The sequence below is a fragment of the Anthonomus grandis genome, chromosome 5 (genome assembly GCF_022605725.1).
Source record: "Anthonomus grandis grandis chromosome 5, icAntGran1.3, whole genome shotgun sequence".
Taxonomy (NCBI): domain Eukaryota; kingdom Metazoa; phylum Arthropoda; class Insecta; order Coleoptera; family Curculionidae; genus Anthonomus; species Anthonomus grandis.
In genome coordinates, this window is record NC_065550.1 from 3,912,016 (window position 1) to 3,926,616 (window position 14,601).

At 36.4% G+C, this 14,601-nt stretch overlaps 1 protein-coding gene across 4 annotated transcripts in view; it reads left to right on the forward strand.

Annotated features, from left to right (window-relative positions):
- The window catches only part of LOC126736814 (BSD domain-containing protein 1-A-like), a 65,209-nt gene that overhangs the window by 41,987 nt on the left and 8,621 nt on the right, over positions 1-14,601 (forward strand). For 2 of the 4 annotated variants that reach the window (XM_050441367.1, XM_050441368.1), the window contains exons 7-11: positions 4,667-4,737; positions 10,068-10,174; positions 10,234-10,375; positions 10,441-10,537; positions 10,585-10,751. In XM_050441367.1, the coding sequence (XP_050297324.1) occupies positions 4,667-4,737; positions 10,068-10,174; positions 10,234-10,375; positions 10,441-10,537; positions 10,585-10,751 (584 nt within the window). Of the gene's footprint in view, positions 1-4,666; positions 4,738-10,067; positions 10,175-10,233; positions 10,376-10,440; positions 10,538-10,584; positions 10,752-14,601 lie in introns of those variants that run through there. The other 2 variants (XR_007660787.1, XM_050441369.1) reach the window with 2 other exon arrangements.

Here is a 14,601-nt window from a genome sequence, read left to right on the forward strand (position 1 = left end):
TTTGAACTGAAGAAATCCATGTCTACTGAAGGATTTGTGCCTGGTAACGAAAGGACAGCAATTTATATTCAAAAATGGCTTTATTGTTTTTTGAAGTATTTCGCAGGCATATTTTAGAACAGTAGGGTTTTGCTATGTGTACAACAATAATTATACTTATCCAGATTGTTAACAATACTCATCCACTAATTTGTTTTACAATATTGATAATAGCTACTGAAGCTCTAAACTCTAGGATTGAGAAGTTATTATCAGTTGAATTTTGCTTCAGCTGGACTTGGCTGTAATAAGCTCAAGGTTTTTGTTTGATAACTTTTGATCTACTAGAAATAGACTATTTCTAGAACTATTTCCATTACAACATCATCTTATTTGGTCATCATTACAGTCCAGGGTCCTTAAGAATGGAACTCAACATTTGATAAATATTATTAAAAGTGCTGCCATACCCAAACTAATTCTAGCTTGGCTAAATCCAAAAACCAGCTTTCATTATATTTCTTCTTATGCTGCGCATTAAGAAGATGTAGGAAATTAAATTTCTCCTAATCATCTCCTGGTAAATAAACCTACTTTTAAAGGCTAGGAACAAGAATGTATGATACTAACAGCGTGTTACAACAAAAATGTACTTGCCAACCTTTTAAGCTTAAAGTCGAAAAACCTTCTACCATAGTCTGAATAGTAGCTGATCTAATAGTATCTGATACATCCTCTCCTACTACCACTGAACTTACTGAACCACAATTCGTAATCGCTTTCAGGTTCACTGCGCAAATCTGAACCATCTTCTTACTTAGATACACAATGTACTTTTCTCTTGAATAGTTTACTTCTGGCACCATCAGTCTTGCTTGTAGACACGCAAAGTGATCACGCCCCTAGCATTTTTTCTCAAGACTTGCCTACAACGAAGCACTTGTTGCCAAATTTGTATCAACGTTCGCAAGTTTTCTCCACAACGGCCTTACCAGACTTCTTGAAGTACTGCTTCAACTTGAGTTTCATTCCCCAGTGTTCTCGCTTTAACTTTAGTTGTTTCTGTTGCTCTACATAAATTTATGGCCTTATTTAGTATTAAAGATGGTTCCCTTATGAGTTTTCTTTTTGAGCTGTCTATTTAATCTATCACAAATCTGTGTCAGACTATTAAGTTCCAATTGGAATACTCAGTGGTCTAAATTGAATTTGTAAGGCAGTGAGCAGTCAATAAGGCTGTGATGCACATAAATCTCCTAATGGACCCATCGTGCCCAACTTTGCCTTACAGCCTTGGAAAAACCAATGAAGCACTCTCGTTTGACTGACTTAACGTCTCTGGGTAAACTGTATTACCCAGATATTTGACCCTCGCGCACGTAAGTGCTGGGCACTCCCCGATAATGTGGTAAGCACTTTCATCCTATTCCCAATACCATCGGCATTACGGGTGTCCGCAATGCGGCGGTGCATTATGGTATGAAAATGACGTCTTAAATGCCAGTAAAAAGAGTTATCCGGTTAAAAGATCTATCACTAGTCGAATTTCGCGTCTTTTTAAGCCCAGTAGTTTTCTGGTGAGACATGTAAAAGCCTATCTTTGTGAGCCTGTCTCAGGCCGAGTGTTTTCATCTCCGAAGGGTTCACTTGTCCAGCAAACACTTTATTGATGCAAGAGTGACACTACCTACGGATCGTTTCGCAGATCCCAATCAATCAGCAATGGAGTCCGCTTTCTCGTTTCGAGTATAGCCTGAGTGGAAAGGCACCCAGACAAGCTGATTCCTGTAGCCCTTCACCAGTTCCTCCAGGACCTTTATGCGCTCCAGTATAAGCTTGGAGCCTTGACAGAGTATTTGTCGCCTTGCAGTACAGTAAAGGCTAAAGCCTAGAAGGCAGTAGCGTGCTCCCCCAGCAAGAACACTTAATTCGGCTTATGCTCCTTCACCACATCCTGCACCAACTCTATTGTTCATTTTGGAGCTATCTGTATATCAGATGTATGATCCTCCTGATTAGCAATGTAGGCGCATTGGAGTCCTGCCACTCCTATGCTTTCGATATGGGTGACAAAACCCATACAATCCATTGTCTCAGGTGTCATCTAGTCCACAGCCCATTAGAAGGAGAGGATATTCAGGTACGGACTGTGAGCAGATTTTTGCATGATCAGTATCATCAATCCGTAGATCACCAAAAGACACATGTAGCCTATGGGCAGTCTGAATATCCTTAAATTGCACCACAAGGTTCAAGGGCGAAAGGCTCAAGCTCTCCAGTTGGCCGTTTGAATGGAACCCGTTATGCTTAGGCAGGCAAGAGTTGCTCTCTTCTAAGTCGAGGTCGCTTTTACAATTTACGCTTTTTTCCTGTAGGGCTACCGAACGATAATATGTGTGAAGATGTTTAACAATAGATGAGTAGATCCAGTGGAGGATCTTATGAGATTAAACCCACCAAACCATTGTCACAATTTTTTTAGGCATGATATATTCTTCGAGACCCGGGTCTTCTTCTGCCTTCGATATTACCTTCTATTATTAATTTGAGAAGTCTCATCATTTTCTGAGAATGTGTATTCCAACATTCGTTTTTTAAGTGTGAGCATGACTTCAAGATCTTTTGAGATTATCAGAAGCACATCTACATTTGTACTCGTCTCACTCGCCCATCTGTCCATCCAGGATATTTTCAACGTACGTCGATACGTCCACGTTCCGAAAGTGGCCATCTTTTTTTAAATATGGCGTCTATTAGACACCACGGCTCAATTCCATAATGGAGAATACTGAAGACGTAATAACAGAAACAGACAATGACAAGAACAACACGGACTTCATTTGATAATGCTTTGGCTTGTTCAATTCAAGCATGGACCTCTTGCGTAGCAATCTAGCAAAAAAAATTTTTGTTGACCTGGCATCCAAGATATTGATAAACGCGTTCGATTTGTTGCTTCGGTACCTGTAATTTGTAGGTTCTCTATCTCCAACCTAACTCTACTCCTTACTGAAGACCTCTAACGAATTCGAGATTATGACGCTGTCATCCGCGTACCTAGGGTTATTTATGGTTACACCATTGATGAAAATTTCTTCAGGGCAGTTTTCCAGGGCACCTTCGAATATTTTGTTTGTTAAGTAAATATTAAAAAGAAATGGTGAAAGTATGCAACTCTGTCAAACACCCCTTTTGGTTCGAACTTCGCCTGACATCTGTCCAACTACCTTAATTTGTCCTGTTTGGTTCCATTAAAGATTTGCAATTATTTTGAGGTCTCTATCGTGTATCGTATGTATTTTTCGTAGTCTATGAAATGGGCATAAGAGACAATTAACAGGATAAGAGACATCCCTGCACCTCTGAATCAACACCTGGATACTACACAAGGCCTCCTTTAGGCCGAACCCGTTACGAAAACCGAACTAAAATTTGCCCATAAAGGTTTCTTATTTTGCATATACTCTTGGGAAAATCTTAAGTGAATCTTCAAGCTGATAAGCCGATAATCGCTACATCTTTTTGCCATGCTCTTCTTTGGAAGCGTTTTAAATGTTTATTGAAGTCATTAGGAAGGAATAACGCCTGACCATGTTTAGCGACTTTATATTCTTTAATGACCGAATAAATTCGATCTGGACCTGCAGCTTTTCAATTACTTACAGTATTTTACCAGATTGCATGTTGGTTTTCTTCGTTTTTTGTATCTACTTTTGCGTGTATATTGTTGAGGAGTGTCTTTCTAAGCTAACTTACTAAATATAACATCAAACGATTGTTCTCTCTAAATGATGGGTATTAGACTTTTCGTCCTCACCAACCAAAGATACCAAAGAAGTAATCTACTTTTCCTCATTTTCAGTTACCTGTAAAAGCAACCGAAATTTTGATTTTTATGAACATCGCCTCTAGTTGTCGGATACATTTCCTTTAAGCATGAGTAATTCATAGGCCTCTAAATAGTTCTCAATTTTTTTTGTCACATAAGCAGGAGCGTCACCTGGTACCGGACAAAATTCTAGACTGTGAAAATGAAATGTACTATTTGCATTTCATTTCTCCGCTCACAAACTGCAGGTTCTCTAGTGACATAACACAAGCATCTTTTTGAGCTTTTGTAAATTTATAAGTTAAATGTTAAATGTAAAATTTTATTGGTGCTCGTCATACTAAGCCCCCAGCTAGTTGATATCTCACTAGCTTCAATCTCACGATAAGTCAGCTGACGATCTATATTTAATAGTTTTTCTCTAGTAGTTTTCTGGAACAACAACTGATTTTGGAGGACCTACTCGAATTTCGTCGCTAAACAAATGGTGGCCACGGTGAAACTCGTTACTGGTGTTTGAAAATGGCGAGCTTAATAGATGCTTTCCTGTTTTGTTAGCTCCTTTTTTTTGAACAAAAGAAAAGTTCAATAAAGATCCAGCTACCAAAAAATATAAACTTTCTAAAAACCAGTGTCATTTACTACAAGAACCTTCAAAGTCAAAGTTTACTGAATAAAATACTTTTAAGTATTTTATTCAGTAAACTTTGCTTCAGTCTTCCTAAATCTGTTTCTTAAACAATTCACTTTTTAAAAAATTAATTATTTCCTAAAAGCCGATTTATTATATATTTTTATAGTGAAGAAATAGTCTATATATGTTTCTGATTTTTTTCTAAAATTGTTTATTAATTTTAGGCTATAAGCAATTCAATGGCCTAAGAATTGTAAACGGCACATCTGCAAAGAAGGGAGAATTCCCTTACATGGTAAGGAAGTACCTACAAATTGTCTATTTTAATAATATGTTATAGATTTGTTGTTCTTATGATTGTTTTCTGCGAGTTCCATTAATCGATTATGGGAAAACAATTTTTATTTATTAAATTCATGTATCAATAGCTGTGAAGCCACTTGCAGATATTAATTTAAGATACTTGAACTATGGACTTGATGTAAATACCGAATGACACCGTAAAGTACAGAGCGTTGCGTGTGAACGATCATATGACTCTTAATCAATTCTTATTATTTATATCAACATTCACGTAATGTTCTTGTAAAATCGACGACGAATCAGCAATTAAAACCATGCCTATAATCTTCCTTGGGTAAAAACGCTTACGCTCATTTTCGTATTTAATTCCATAGTGCAGTTTAGCAGTGATGCTGATACTCCGGACATACATTCACATTTATTTATTTATTTGAAATGTGCACTATTAATGATAAAAAATTAACAAAAAAATAAGAAAACAATATGCAGAAACAATCAATCAACAGTTACAATAATCAGTATGTATGAACTCAAAGCATACTGGTAGTACAACAGGTAAATAACAAACAGCTCAAAAATTTGGCCCACATTGATAAAAAGCAATTGTCGATGTCAAAAACAAGATCGTTCAGTCCAATGCAGAAAATGTTTAACTTAATTAAGTGCTCTAAATGTACTGTCATTATTCTTTACAGACGTGTGGTTTGACCATAATTTGTCCTATATTAAAATAGTTGCAATAACCTAGTTCTCCCCGGCGGGATCCTAAATCGGAGGTTACTAGCGAGGTGATCGCAAGATATTAGATTATTGACGAGTTTGTAAAGGAAAATAGTATAGTAATTCAAACGGCGCTGTTTCAAAGACTGCATTACAGCTTATACCAGTCTTGTCTCATATGTAATATATTGTAGTGGGAAAAAAATATTTTGGTAAATTTTCTCTGCACTCTCTAAAACCTTTCTATTGTAGCGTTTTTTATCGTTCGTTAGGCGTGAATTGAAATATGATCGATGCACGAAAATAGTCCACTGATTTATTTACACAATTACACCACTAAACACGATCACTTACGACCAATATAAATATTTTATTTTCACCGTATTTATTTACTACTATTGATGTCCGATTTAAACATCACGCTAATATTCCAAACTGCACTGCACTGAACTGTCAACTGACTTCCTAGCGGCGATGCTGTTCTTTATATACTCGGTTAACCGTGATTCCAGAAGATTCGCTGACCTTCCACGCAGACTCGCTGACTCTCCTCCAGATACGTTGTGCGGTGTGCCACTTGTCATTCCGGATTGACTGAGAATCAGCTGGTATTCCCAGCGTTGTCAATATAGTTGTTACACTATATTAGCGGGGTATACCAATAAACCTTGGTCTAAGATGACTTCTAAGTCATTACTTTGATCCACCTGTCTTACAGGTGGGTTTTTTATAAAGTAAGTGACTTACATTATAAAAAACCCACCTAAGGGGATCATTACACTTGAATAAATTCACTTGGATACATTCAGTGATCTAGTGTAAGATAGTTCTTCGCACATTCAGTGATAAAACGATCCAAGATTCCCTGCAAGCTCGTGTCTGTAGTTTTTAGTAGTAGTTCTAGTTTAAGTTAGTTTGCCATTATAATATTCTCTGGAATATCATACATAGTGAAAAAACAGGTGGAATTCCGTCGGGTCCAGCACTCTTTCTTACATGAAAATTTCCTAGATGTTGTTGAATCTGCTTCTCCGTAAAGAGATGAGTGAGGAGGCTGCTGATATAGGGTATGTTGAAAATCTCATCCATAGCACTTACAGAGTGGTGCTTGAAAATGCTTTACAAAAACTCTGTGAGAGTCAGACAATAGGATGTCATTAGGATACATTACGGCAAGAATACCAGTGCCCTTCTTGAGAGAGTTTATGCGTATCCAAAATTATAAATAAGCTTGATATTAGTTGGAATAATGTGTTTGAGATGAATTCAATATGACAAGTTAATATAATATTTGGATTCTCTGCACAGACTTAAGTAAGTCAGATGAAGCTGAACCAGATTTTTTCAGTATTTGCGATAGTCTACATTTTTCTGTGTTAAGCTGTACTATTTTGGATATTTGTCATGTTTTTATGAGCTTCTTAGATATATGCTGTTCTATTTCTTTAGTTAGTATGTCATAGGTCTAAACTCGTAAGTCTGAAAACTAGTAACTGATATTCAGAAATGACCAATCAGTGCTTTAAAACTAAATATTGAGAACCTCATAGTTGGCCTGGTGATATTTTTTAATCCAGAATTGATCAAGTTAAGTGTAGAAAAATCTATCCAGTATAATAGGTAAATATGCAATGTCGAAGGTAAGTTAAAATTAATAAAATAAAAGACAATTAAAACAATACAATAATAAAAATTGAATATGCTATGCATGTGTCGCAGGTACATACCACTGAAGACATGAAAAGTAACAACATTAAGGAAAACAAAAAAAATTGAAAGACAGTACCAAGAGAATCAATGTCATCCTGACTGTTGTAGTAGGGTTTGTACCTCAGTAATCTTTTTAAGTTAGTGCTAAATATGTCCAGTGATGGACTGATGGTAATTCTTTTATGATACAAAAGAGGTGGTTATAGGCTTTCAAAGATTAGTGACTTTTTAGTTGGACTGGATGTAGGAATGGATAGATGCAAGTGCAAATTGGCCTGAAGTCACTGAAATTGAACATTAAAGTTGGTCCGATTTTATAAATAAGACAAGATGTTTTCAAGATATATGTCATTGTGAGAATGTCATAGTGAGGCGCGTGATTACTAACATATATGTCTTAAGGCGCGTTTTTTTGTCTCCTTCCAGCTACTCAGGATACATTTAAAGACCATTAACACCAAACATGCTTCAGGATTGTTGTTTTTAAAAACTTCTATTTTGTCCATGAATACCTGAATATACTGCATAATTGGGAGGAAAGTACACGCACCCAAAAATCATAGCCTTTCTTTGGATTTCGGTGGAAGCCTAATTTTTAACTAAATCATATGACAAGGAAGAAGAATCCTGGACAGCTGATGCGTGTCTTTTCTCCTGTACAGCAATCAATACGCTGCCTCATCCATCGCGTCTTTTTGTACTTCAGACTATCAGCTCGTAATTTAGAGTCCCGATCTCTACGAAATACTGTATAGGAATCAGGAAAGAATTCGCGACTGGAAAAATCCTTGTTCAGCCATGTCTTTGTCAAACAGACAAAATCGAAATCACAGCAGTAACATTTTTAAAATCCAGAATCTTGGTAGCCTATCTGCAGACCATTTGTTTGTAAGAGTTCAGTGCTATATTAGAAGATGTGTCTGAGAAAGCGATCAGACTCTTAGCGATCGTCGCAGTCTACTAAAGACTAAGTACAGTATTATAAAGACTATCTGAATCAATATCAATATCGGAAGCATGCAGGCTAAAATATTAACAAAATTTGTAAATGGGAGAATTGTTATAAAGTTTGGTTTACTGTTGAACAAAAGCCTCTCTCAAATTTTTGAGATTGAGATTGCACGTTTTTCGATCTTGAGAAGATCGAATTCAATTCCTACAATTTATTTTATGTTATGTGTACAACGTGTGGCTGGCTTGCCTCTACTTCTAACAATTTTGGATTTTGGTCGCCATTCTATAATTTTCTGTCCTGTTCCATTTCAGATGTAGAATACTCTCAATGACGTTGTATACTCCTGTGTTGTTTCGTATGGTTCGATTTTGTCAGAGGTTTTGATTCTCAGTATTGCTCTTTTCTCCATTTTTCAAATTGCAGGTGATGTAACATCAATACGTGAGAAGAACGTCGTTAACGTTAGCTTTTCCGCGCCATAGATCAATAGGATCAAACAGGGATGACACATTAGTTGTGAAGACTTTTCTCTTGAGACATATTAGTAGCTTTGACTTTAGAACTGTACTTAACTTGCCATGTTAAACCTCTCCTTCGTCGAATCTCGTGTATTTGGATGTCTCATTTGATATTTTCAGTCCTATCTTGCTTGCCTCGATGTTCAGCTTTTCTAGCATTAGAGGGCTTCTCGAATATTATCTAATATCAAGATAATGTCATCTGCAAGGCATAGGTGATTTAGTCTTTCTCCATCTATTGACGAAAAACAAAGAAAAACACAAAGTCACGTTCTCACAACATGTAATTAAACGGGCTACACGTGTTTCGCTCTAGTTAGAGCATCATCAGACCTAAAATAAAAATACTACTTAAACAAAACTAAAAACTTACATAAAACAATAAAAAACCTTTAGAAGCCATCCACACACTTCACAGTACATAAATAAACAAACATTTTAAGGTTATAATTGTACAAAGCAAAAAATAAAAATTAAAAAGTGGAACGCAACAACATTTTTGGATTTCTCCACCTATGTTTATCCCTGTGTTTTCCCAGTTTCTTTAATTAGCATACTCTGCAACAAAGCCGCGAATAGCTTGAAAACGCGCCTCTCTGTCTCAATCCACTCTTGATTTTAATTTTTTTTTGTATATTGATTTTCTGTAATTTTAACCTTTGCAGTCTTGTATATATATCTAATCTTGTGGCATGGTCAATGCGGCACTCGGCTAGTCTTTCTAAGAGTTTCTGTTAAGGTATGGAACCAAAGGCCTTTTTAAAGTCGACCAATGTTCTGAGTGGTTTATTGTATTCGGCGGTTTTTTCGATAAAAGCCTTAGCTGTTAGCCAGTGGCCGCTTTTTTCAAAAGAAAGAACTCTGGTTTCCTAGTCAAACGGTTGGTTATGATTTTTGTACACATTTTGTATACGTGACTCAGAACACTTATCGGTCTCTAACTAGACCTACTAAAATTAAAGTTTACTAAAAAGAAAATCTAAATTGTATATGAAAAGATGCATGCCAGGAATTCCTGTGTAAGTATTGATTAACGCATTTACTTTGTTCCCTAATAACATATATTCCTGAAATCATTGTTTATTCTATGTGAGCATTTGGTATCCAGGATTTAAGAAATTCTATATATCCATAAAGTCAGAATTTCGAAACGATTTATAAATGAAATATAATATATTCAGAAAACTTAAACATGTCTAATCTATTCAAAGGATATCAATACTAAATATTTCTAAAGAAACATTAGTCCTAATTAACATTATTTCTAAAGGAACATTCCTTGCAAGTTGAGTCGAGAACATTCAAATACTGCGGTAGTTGTTCCCTGAAGGTTATTTTGTCATTAGAGTTACTTCTTCCCATTACGAAATATTGTCCAAATACTGCTTCTTTTACTAAACTTGTCTTCAAATTATGTAGGTGTCTTTAAGAACCTGGGGTCCAGACTACACGGAGATTCATTGGTGCGGCGGCTCAATCATTTCGGAAATTTTTATATTAACTGCAGGTCATTGCCTGGATGAACAGTGAGTAATTGTGGCTTTTGCCTATAAACAATATATAACCCACAGATTTTTTTCATCAGGTTAATATTTGCCAGAATCGCTCAAATTGAACTCGATGATTTTTCCGAAAACCACACCTACAGTGTCACCATAAGAAAAGTATATTTGTATCCATATTATTACAAAGACCTAAATAGTGTAAATGATTTGGCGCTAGTGGAGGTAAGTTTTGTTGGCTATTATTGTTGATTTGAGTCATGACGGATAAAAAACGTTTTATTTTTAAGTTAGTTACGCCATTAGTGTTTGACTCATCAGTGCAGCCAATTAAATTACCGGAATTCAATACTACAGTGCCGATTTTGGAGGAGGCTAGTATTATAGGTATGTAAATTAATATTTTAACTATGTATAATTCTTCTCTTTTATAGGCTGGGGTATGGTCAATGAATCTTTGAGAGAACCTTCACCTATTTTACAGAAAGCAGACGTGACAATATTTCCTGACTTTTATTGTGAATATTTCTTAGGAGCAGATTATTTGGTGGATCAAATGTTATGTGCCGGAGATTTACTTAATACTAGAGGTCATTGCAGTGTGAGTATTTTTTTGTTGTTGTATTTTCTGGTTAATTTTTGAAGTAAAACTTCTTTACGCACGCTTGAATTGGGGAATAGGCTGGCGAATGCGTTACGAAAAGTGTGATGGGGCGGGGTGAACTGTAGTTGAGAAGGAGATATGACTTAGTGAAGATAGAAAGAGAGAGTTTCTATAGTCGTTTATTACTGTAAGATCAAGAGAGAGCCGTGTGCGCGCACATGTTCTTTCTCTCTTTCTCTCAAAGCCAGTGCAATACAATAAAATAATTGTGGTTATCGACCGTACTATTTGAAGAAATACAAACGTATTATCAGGTAGCGGTCTGTGGTCTTATAAAACTCATTTGTTCGTTCTTAATATTTCGCCCTATATTTTAGTGACTTCTTCAGGAAAAATCACAAGAGAGTAAAAAAGTATGTTAATATATAAAAGAATTGAACACAACAAAAATATGAAATGGAATGAAGGAATGAAGAATTACTTTACATGCTAATTAAACTGCAAACAAAAGGACAATAAGTATAACTTACAACACAGAGTCAGTTTAACATCTCCTCATACATAAACAAATGTAAATAAAAAACATTTTTTTTTATTTACTTACCTTAAAATCTATATATTTTATAGATTTTAAGGAAATGTGACCTAAACAATTTATAAAATTGTTAAGTTTTTTGTATGTTTTGTTGTATTTTTTATTTTTATATATTTGTATTTTTTGTTTTGTCTTTGTGTATATTTTGTTTGTATAATTTATTTAAATAATAGCTTTGTCGACAAAATTTTAAATTTTATGATAATAAAGCATTTATTGATTAAATTAGGAAATCCCATGTAAGTCTTAAGGGGGTCAGTTATTGGCTTCCCTGTACATTTTATAGAAAAAATGTAAGATAACTTTTTGAAGAGACCAATCTGGTAAACCCTTGTGCAAAGTTTCAAAAAATTTTAATAAGCGAATATTGAATTATTCAATTAAATGTAATTGAAAAATTACCAAATTTTCGGTTCTGGTTAAACAATTTCATTTCGTTCTTGACCAATTTTATAAATTAATTTTTGTGGTTCAATGTACTAATTTTTTTTTTTATTAAATTTACGGGAATCCCTATTTTACAAAATATATGTACAAAACAGATTATTACATAATAGATAACTTAACCTATACTTGGGTTACCGAATAGATAGAGTGGTCACGTGATAGTTCTGCGCCGGAGGTGTGGCCTAGAGCCTCCATAGGGTTTATGACTTGGGGTTATATTTAATTTTATTAGTCGAGCGGCTTTAGATCGTTTTGGTTAAATTTTCTGCTATTTGAATATTTGAATCTTCGCAAATATATACTTATATTCAATCTATAAATTTAAATCTCACAGGCCTACCAGCGCAGCCCCTCACTTGTTATTCCATCTTTTTATGCCATTAACCAGCTTAAAGACAAAACAAAGATCAGCGTTCACACGCCTTTTGGCCAATGTATCCAGGTTAAGTCTTACTCTCATATCCTCACGATGGTACTCGCCAAAGCTAATGCCTATTCTAAATGCAGCACACCGTAAAAATCCATCTTGCACTCTCTCAATCATATCTATTGAATTCTGATATAGAGGAGACTACTGAAGAGAATTCAAGATTAGATAACAAACAGAACAGAAGAGTTTACACAATCTCTCTAATTTGATTCCTAAAACTAGACAAGCCAATGCCCACAACTTCAATATCCTTATGGTTGATAATATTTAAGGTTCTTTCGATAGGGGAGTGAGTGGCATAGTTGGTACTGTGAAAAGGCAAAGCAAATAGTCGGTTTCGTCTCAAGAGTCTTGAGGAGACATTGAAGCTAATTCTACCAAGGTCGGGGCATACAATCAGACCATTAAGAAGCCTAAATACAAAGGTTAAATCACCACGAATACGTCTTTCTCTCAATGTTGTCATAGCCAACACTTCCCGTGCATCATCATAAACATGATCGTTTGGTATTTCCAAATTTAATTTAAATAGACAAAATCTTAAAAACTTGATCTGAATCCTTTCAAGGGCCAGACAGCTGTTCATGTAATAGAGGGACCATATCATTGAGCCATACTCCAATAAAGAAACCACCAAAGACATGTACACTCTCTTACAGACTCTCGACTAATAGCTCTCTACAGTTACGCAGAACAAAACCCAGAACCCTGGAGGACCTAACCACTATATTATTTATGTGTATATTAAAATTTAAATGATCAGGGTGCGGCAAAACAAACAGTGCAGTTGCAATGGGTGACTAGATCCGCTGTGGTGGGGATGGGAACCTGGGAGTGGCCTCATTCGGTCCGGACACTCACCCCGTTTTCAGTCGTAGCAATGGTTTGGAGCGGAGAGCATCGCGGCTTCGTTATTCGCACGTTTTTTGAAAGCGGTCGTTCGTTCATCACCACTCAACGAGCCTTCCGACGGCACTTTAACATTCCACGTCGTGATCCCGTTCCGCACCGCAATGTTATGGCGAGTTGGATTCGTGCGTTGGAAGAAACTGGTTCAACGAAAAGGCCTAGGGGTATGGGAAGACCCAAACAAGTAAGAACTCCTGAAAATGTCGCTCTAGTAAGAGCAGGTGTCGAACAATCACCAACACGCTCTGCCCGGAAACATGCAACTGCATTAAACATGTCCGACCGCTCTGTAAGGAGGATTTTGCATAAAGATTTATTCTTCCATCCTTATAAGATTATGATAGTTCAAGAGTTGATGCCTCCAGACTTTGAAAACCGGGTGAATCGCGCCCAAGAAATGTTAGACCGTATTCCACCAAGGTCAACATTCTTCAGTAGTGATGAAGCCCACTTCCATCTGTCTGGGGCCGTAAACAAGCAAAATTTCCGCTATTGGTCGGCCAATAACCCACCACAAGTTCACGAGAGACCACTCCATTCCCCGAAATTGACTGTATGGTGTGCAATTTCCAAATTTGGGGTGATTGGACCGTACTTTTTTGAGGAGGATGGGCGTACAACAACCGTCACCGCTCGGCGTTATGTTTCGATGCTGGAACAATTTTTTGAGCCAGAATTGGAACGGTTGGCTGAACAGCAAGACCTTGGGGATATTTGGTTCCAGCAGGATGGGGCTACGGCCCACACAGCGCAGATATCAATGGCAAAATTGCGGCAGTTGTTCCCTGGGCACCTCGTCTCTCCGAGGGGCGACCTGGGGTGGCCGGCGAGATCACCGGATTTGAGCATTTGTGATTTCTTTCTATGGGGCTACCTCAAGGAAAAGGTTTTTAAACATCGTCCTCGCAATTTGGAAGAACTGAAGATCCGTATTAGAGAGGAAATCGCCGCCATTCCGATCGATATATTGTGTCAAAACGCAGCTGAAAACTTCAGAAATCGCCTACATCAATGCATCGCTTCTGGAGGACATCATCTTGCTGATGTGATCTTTAAAACTTAAGGGAAAAAATGGGGTGTAGTACTGACTCAAGTAGAATAAATCACTTTTTCATAAGTTATGCCATTTTTTTTTAATACCCCTTCAAAACTGCACTGATTGTTTTGCCGCACCCTGTATTTATGTGTATATTTATAAATTTAAATGATCGTCAAAATAAATGCCAAGATCCTTGATTGTATCAGAATACTGAACAGGGCTTCCCTCTATATTGTATGATGTTACAACTTTTTTACTTCTTTTGTGAGAACCAATATAATTACATTTCTTTATGTTTAAGAATAAGATATTGTTGACACACCAATCATTTAGCCTATTCAGGTCATTCTGTAACAAAATTTGGTCTTTGGGAGTCTGGATTACTCTATAAAATTTCAGGTCATCTGCAAACAATAAAAAGGCACTA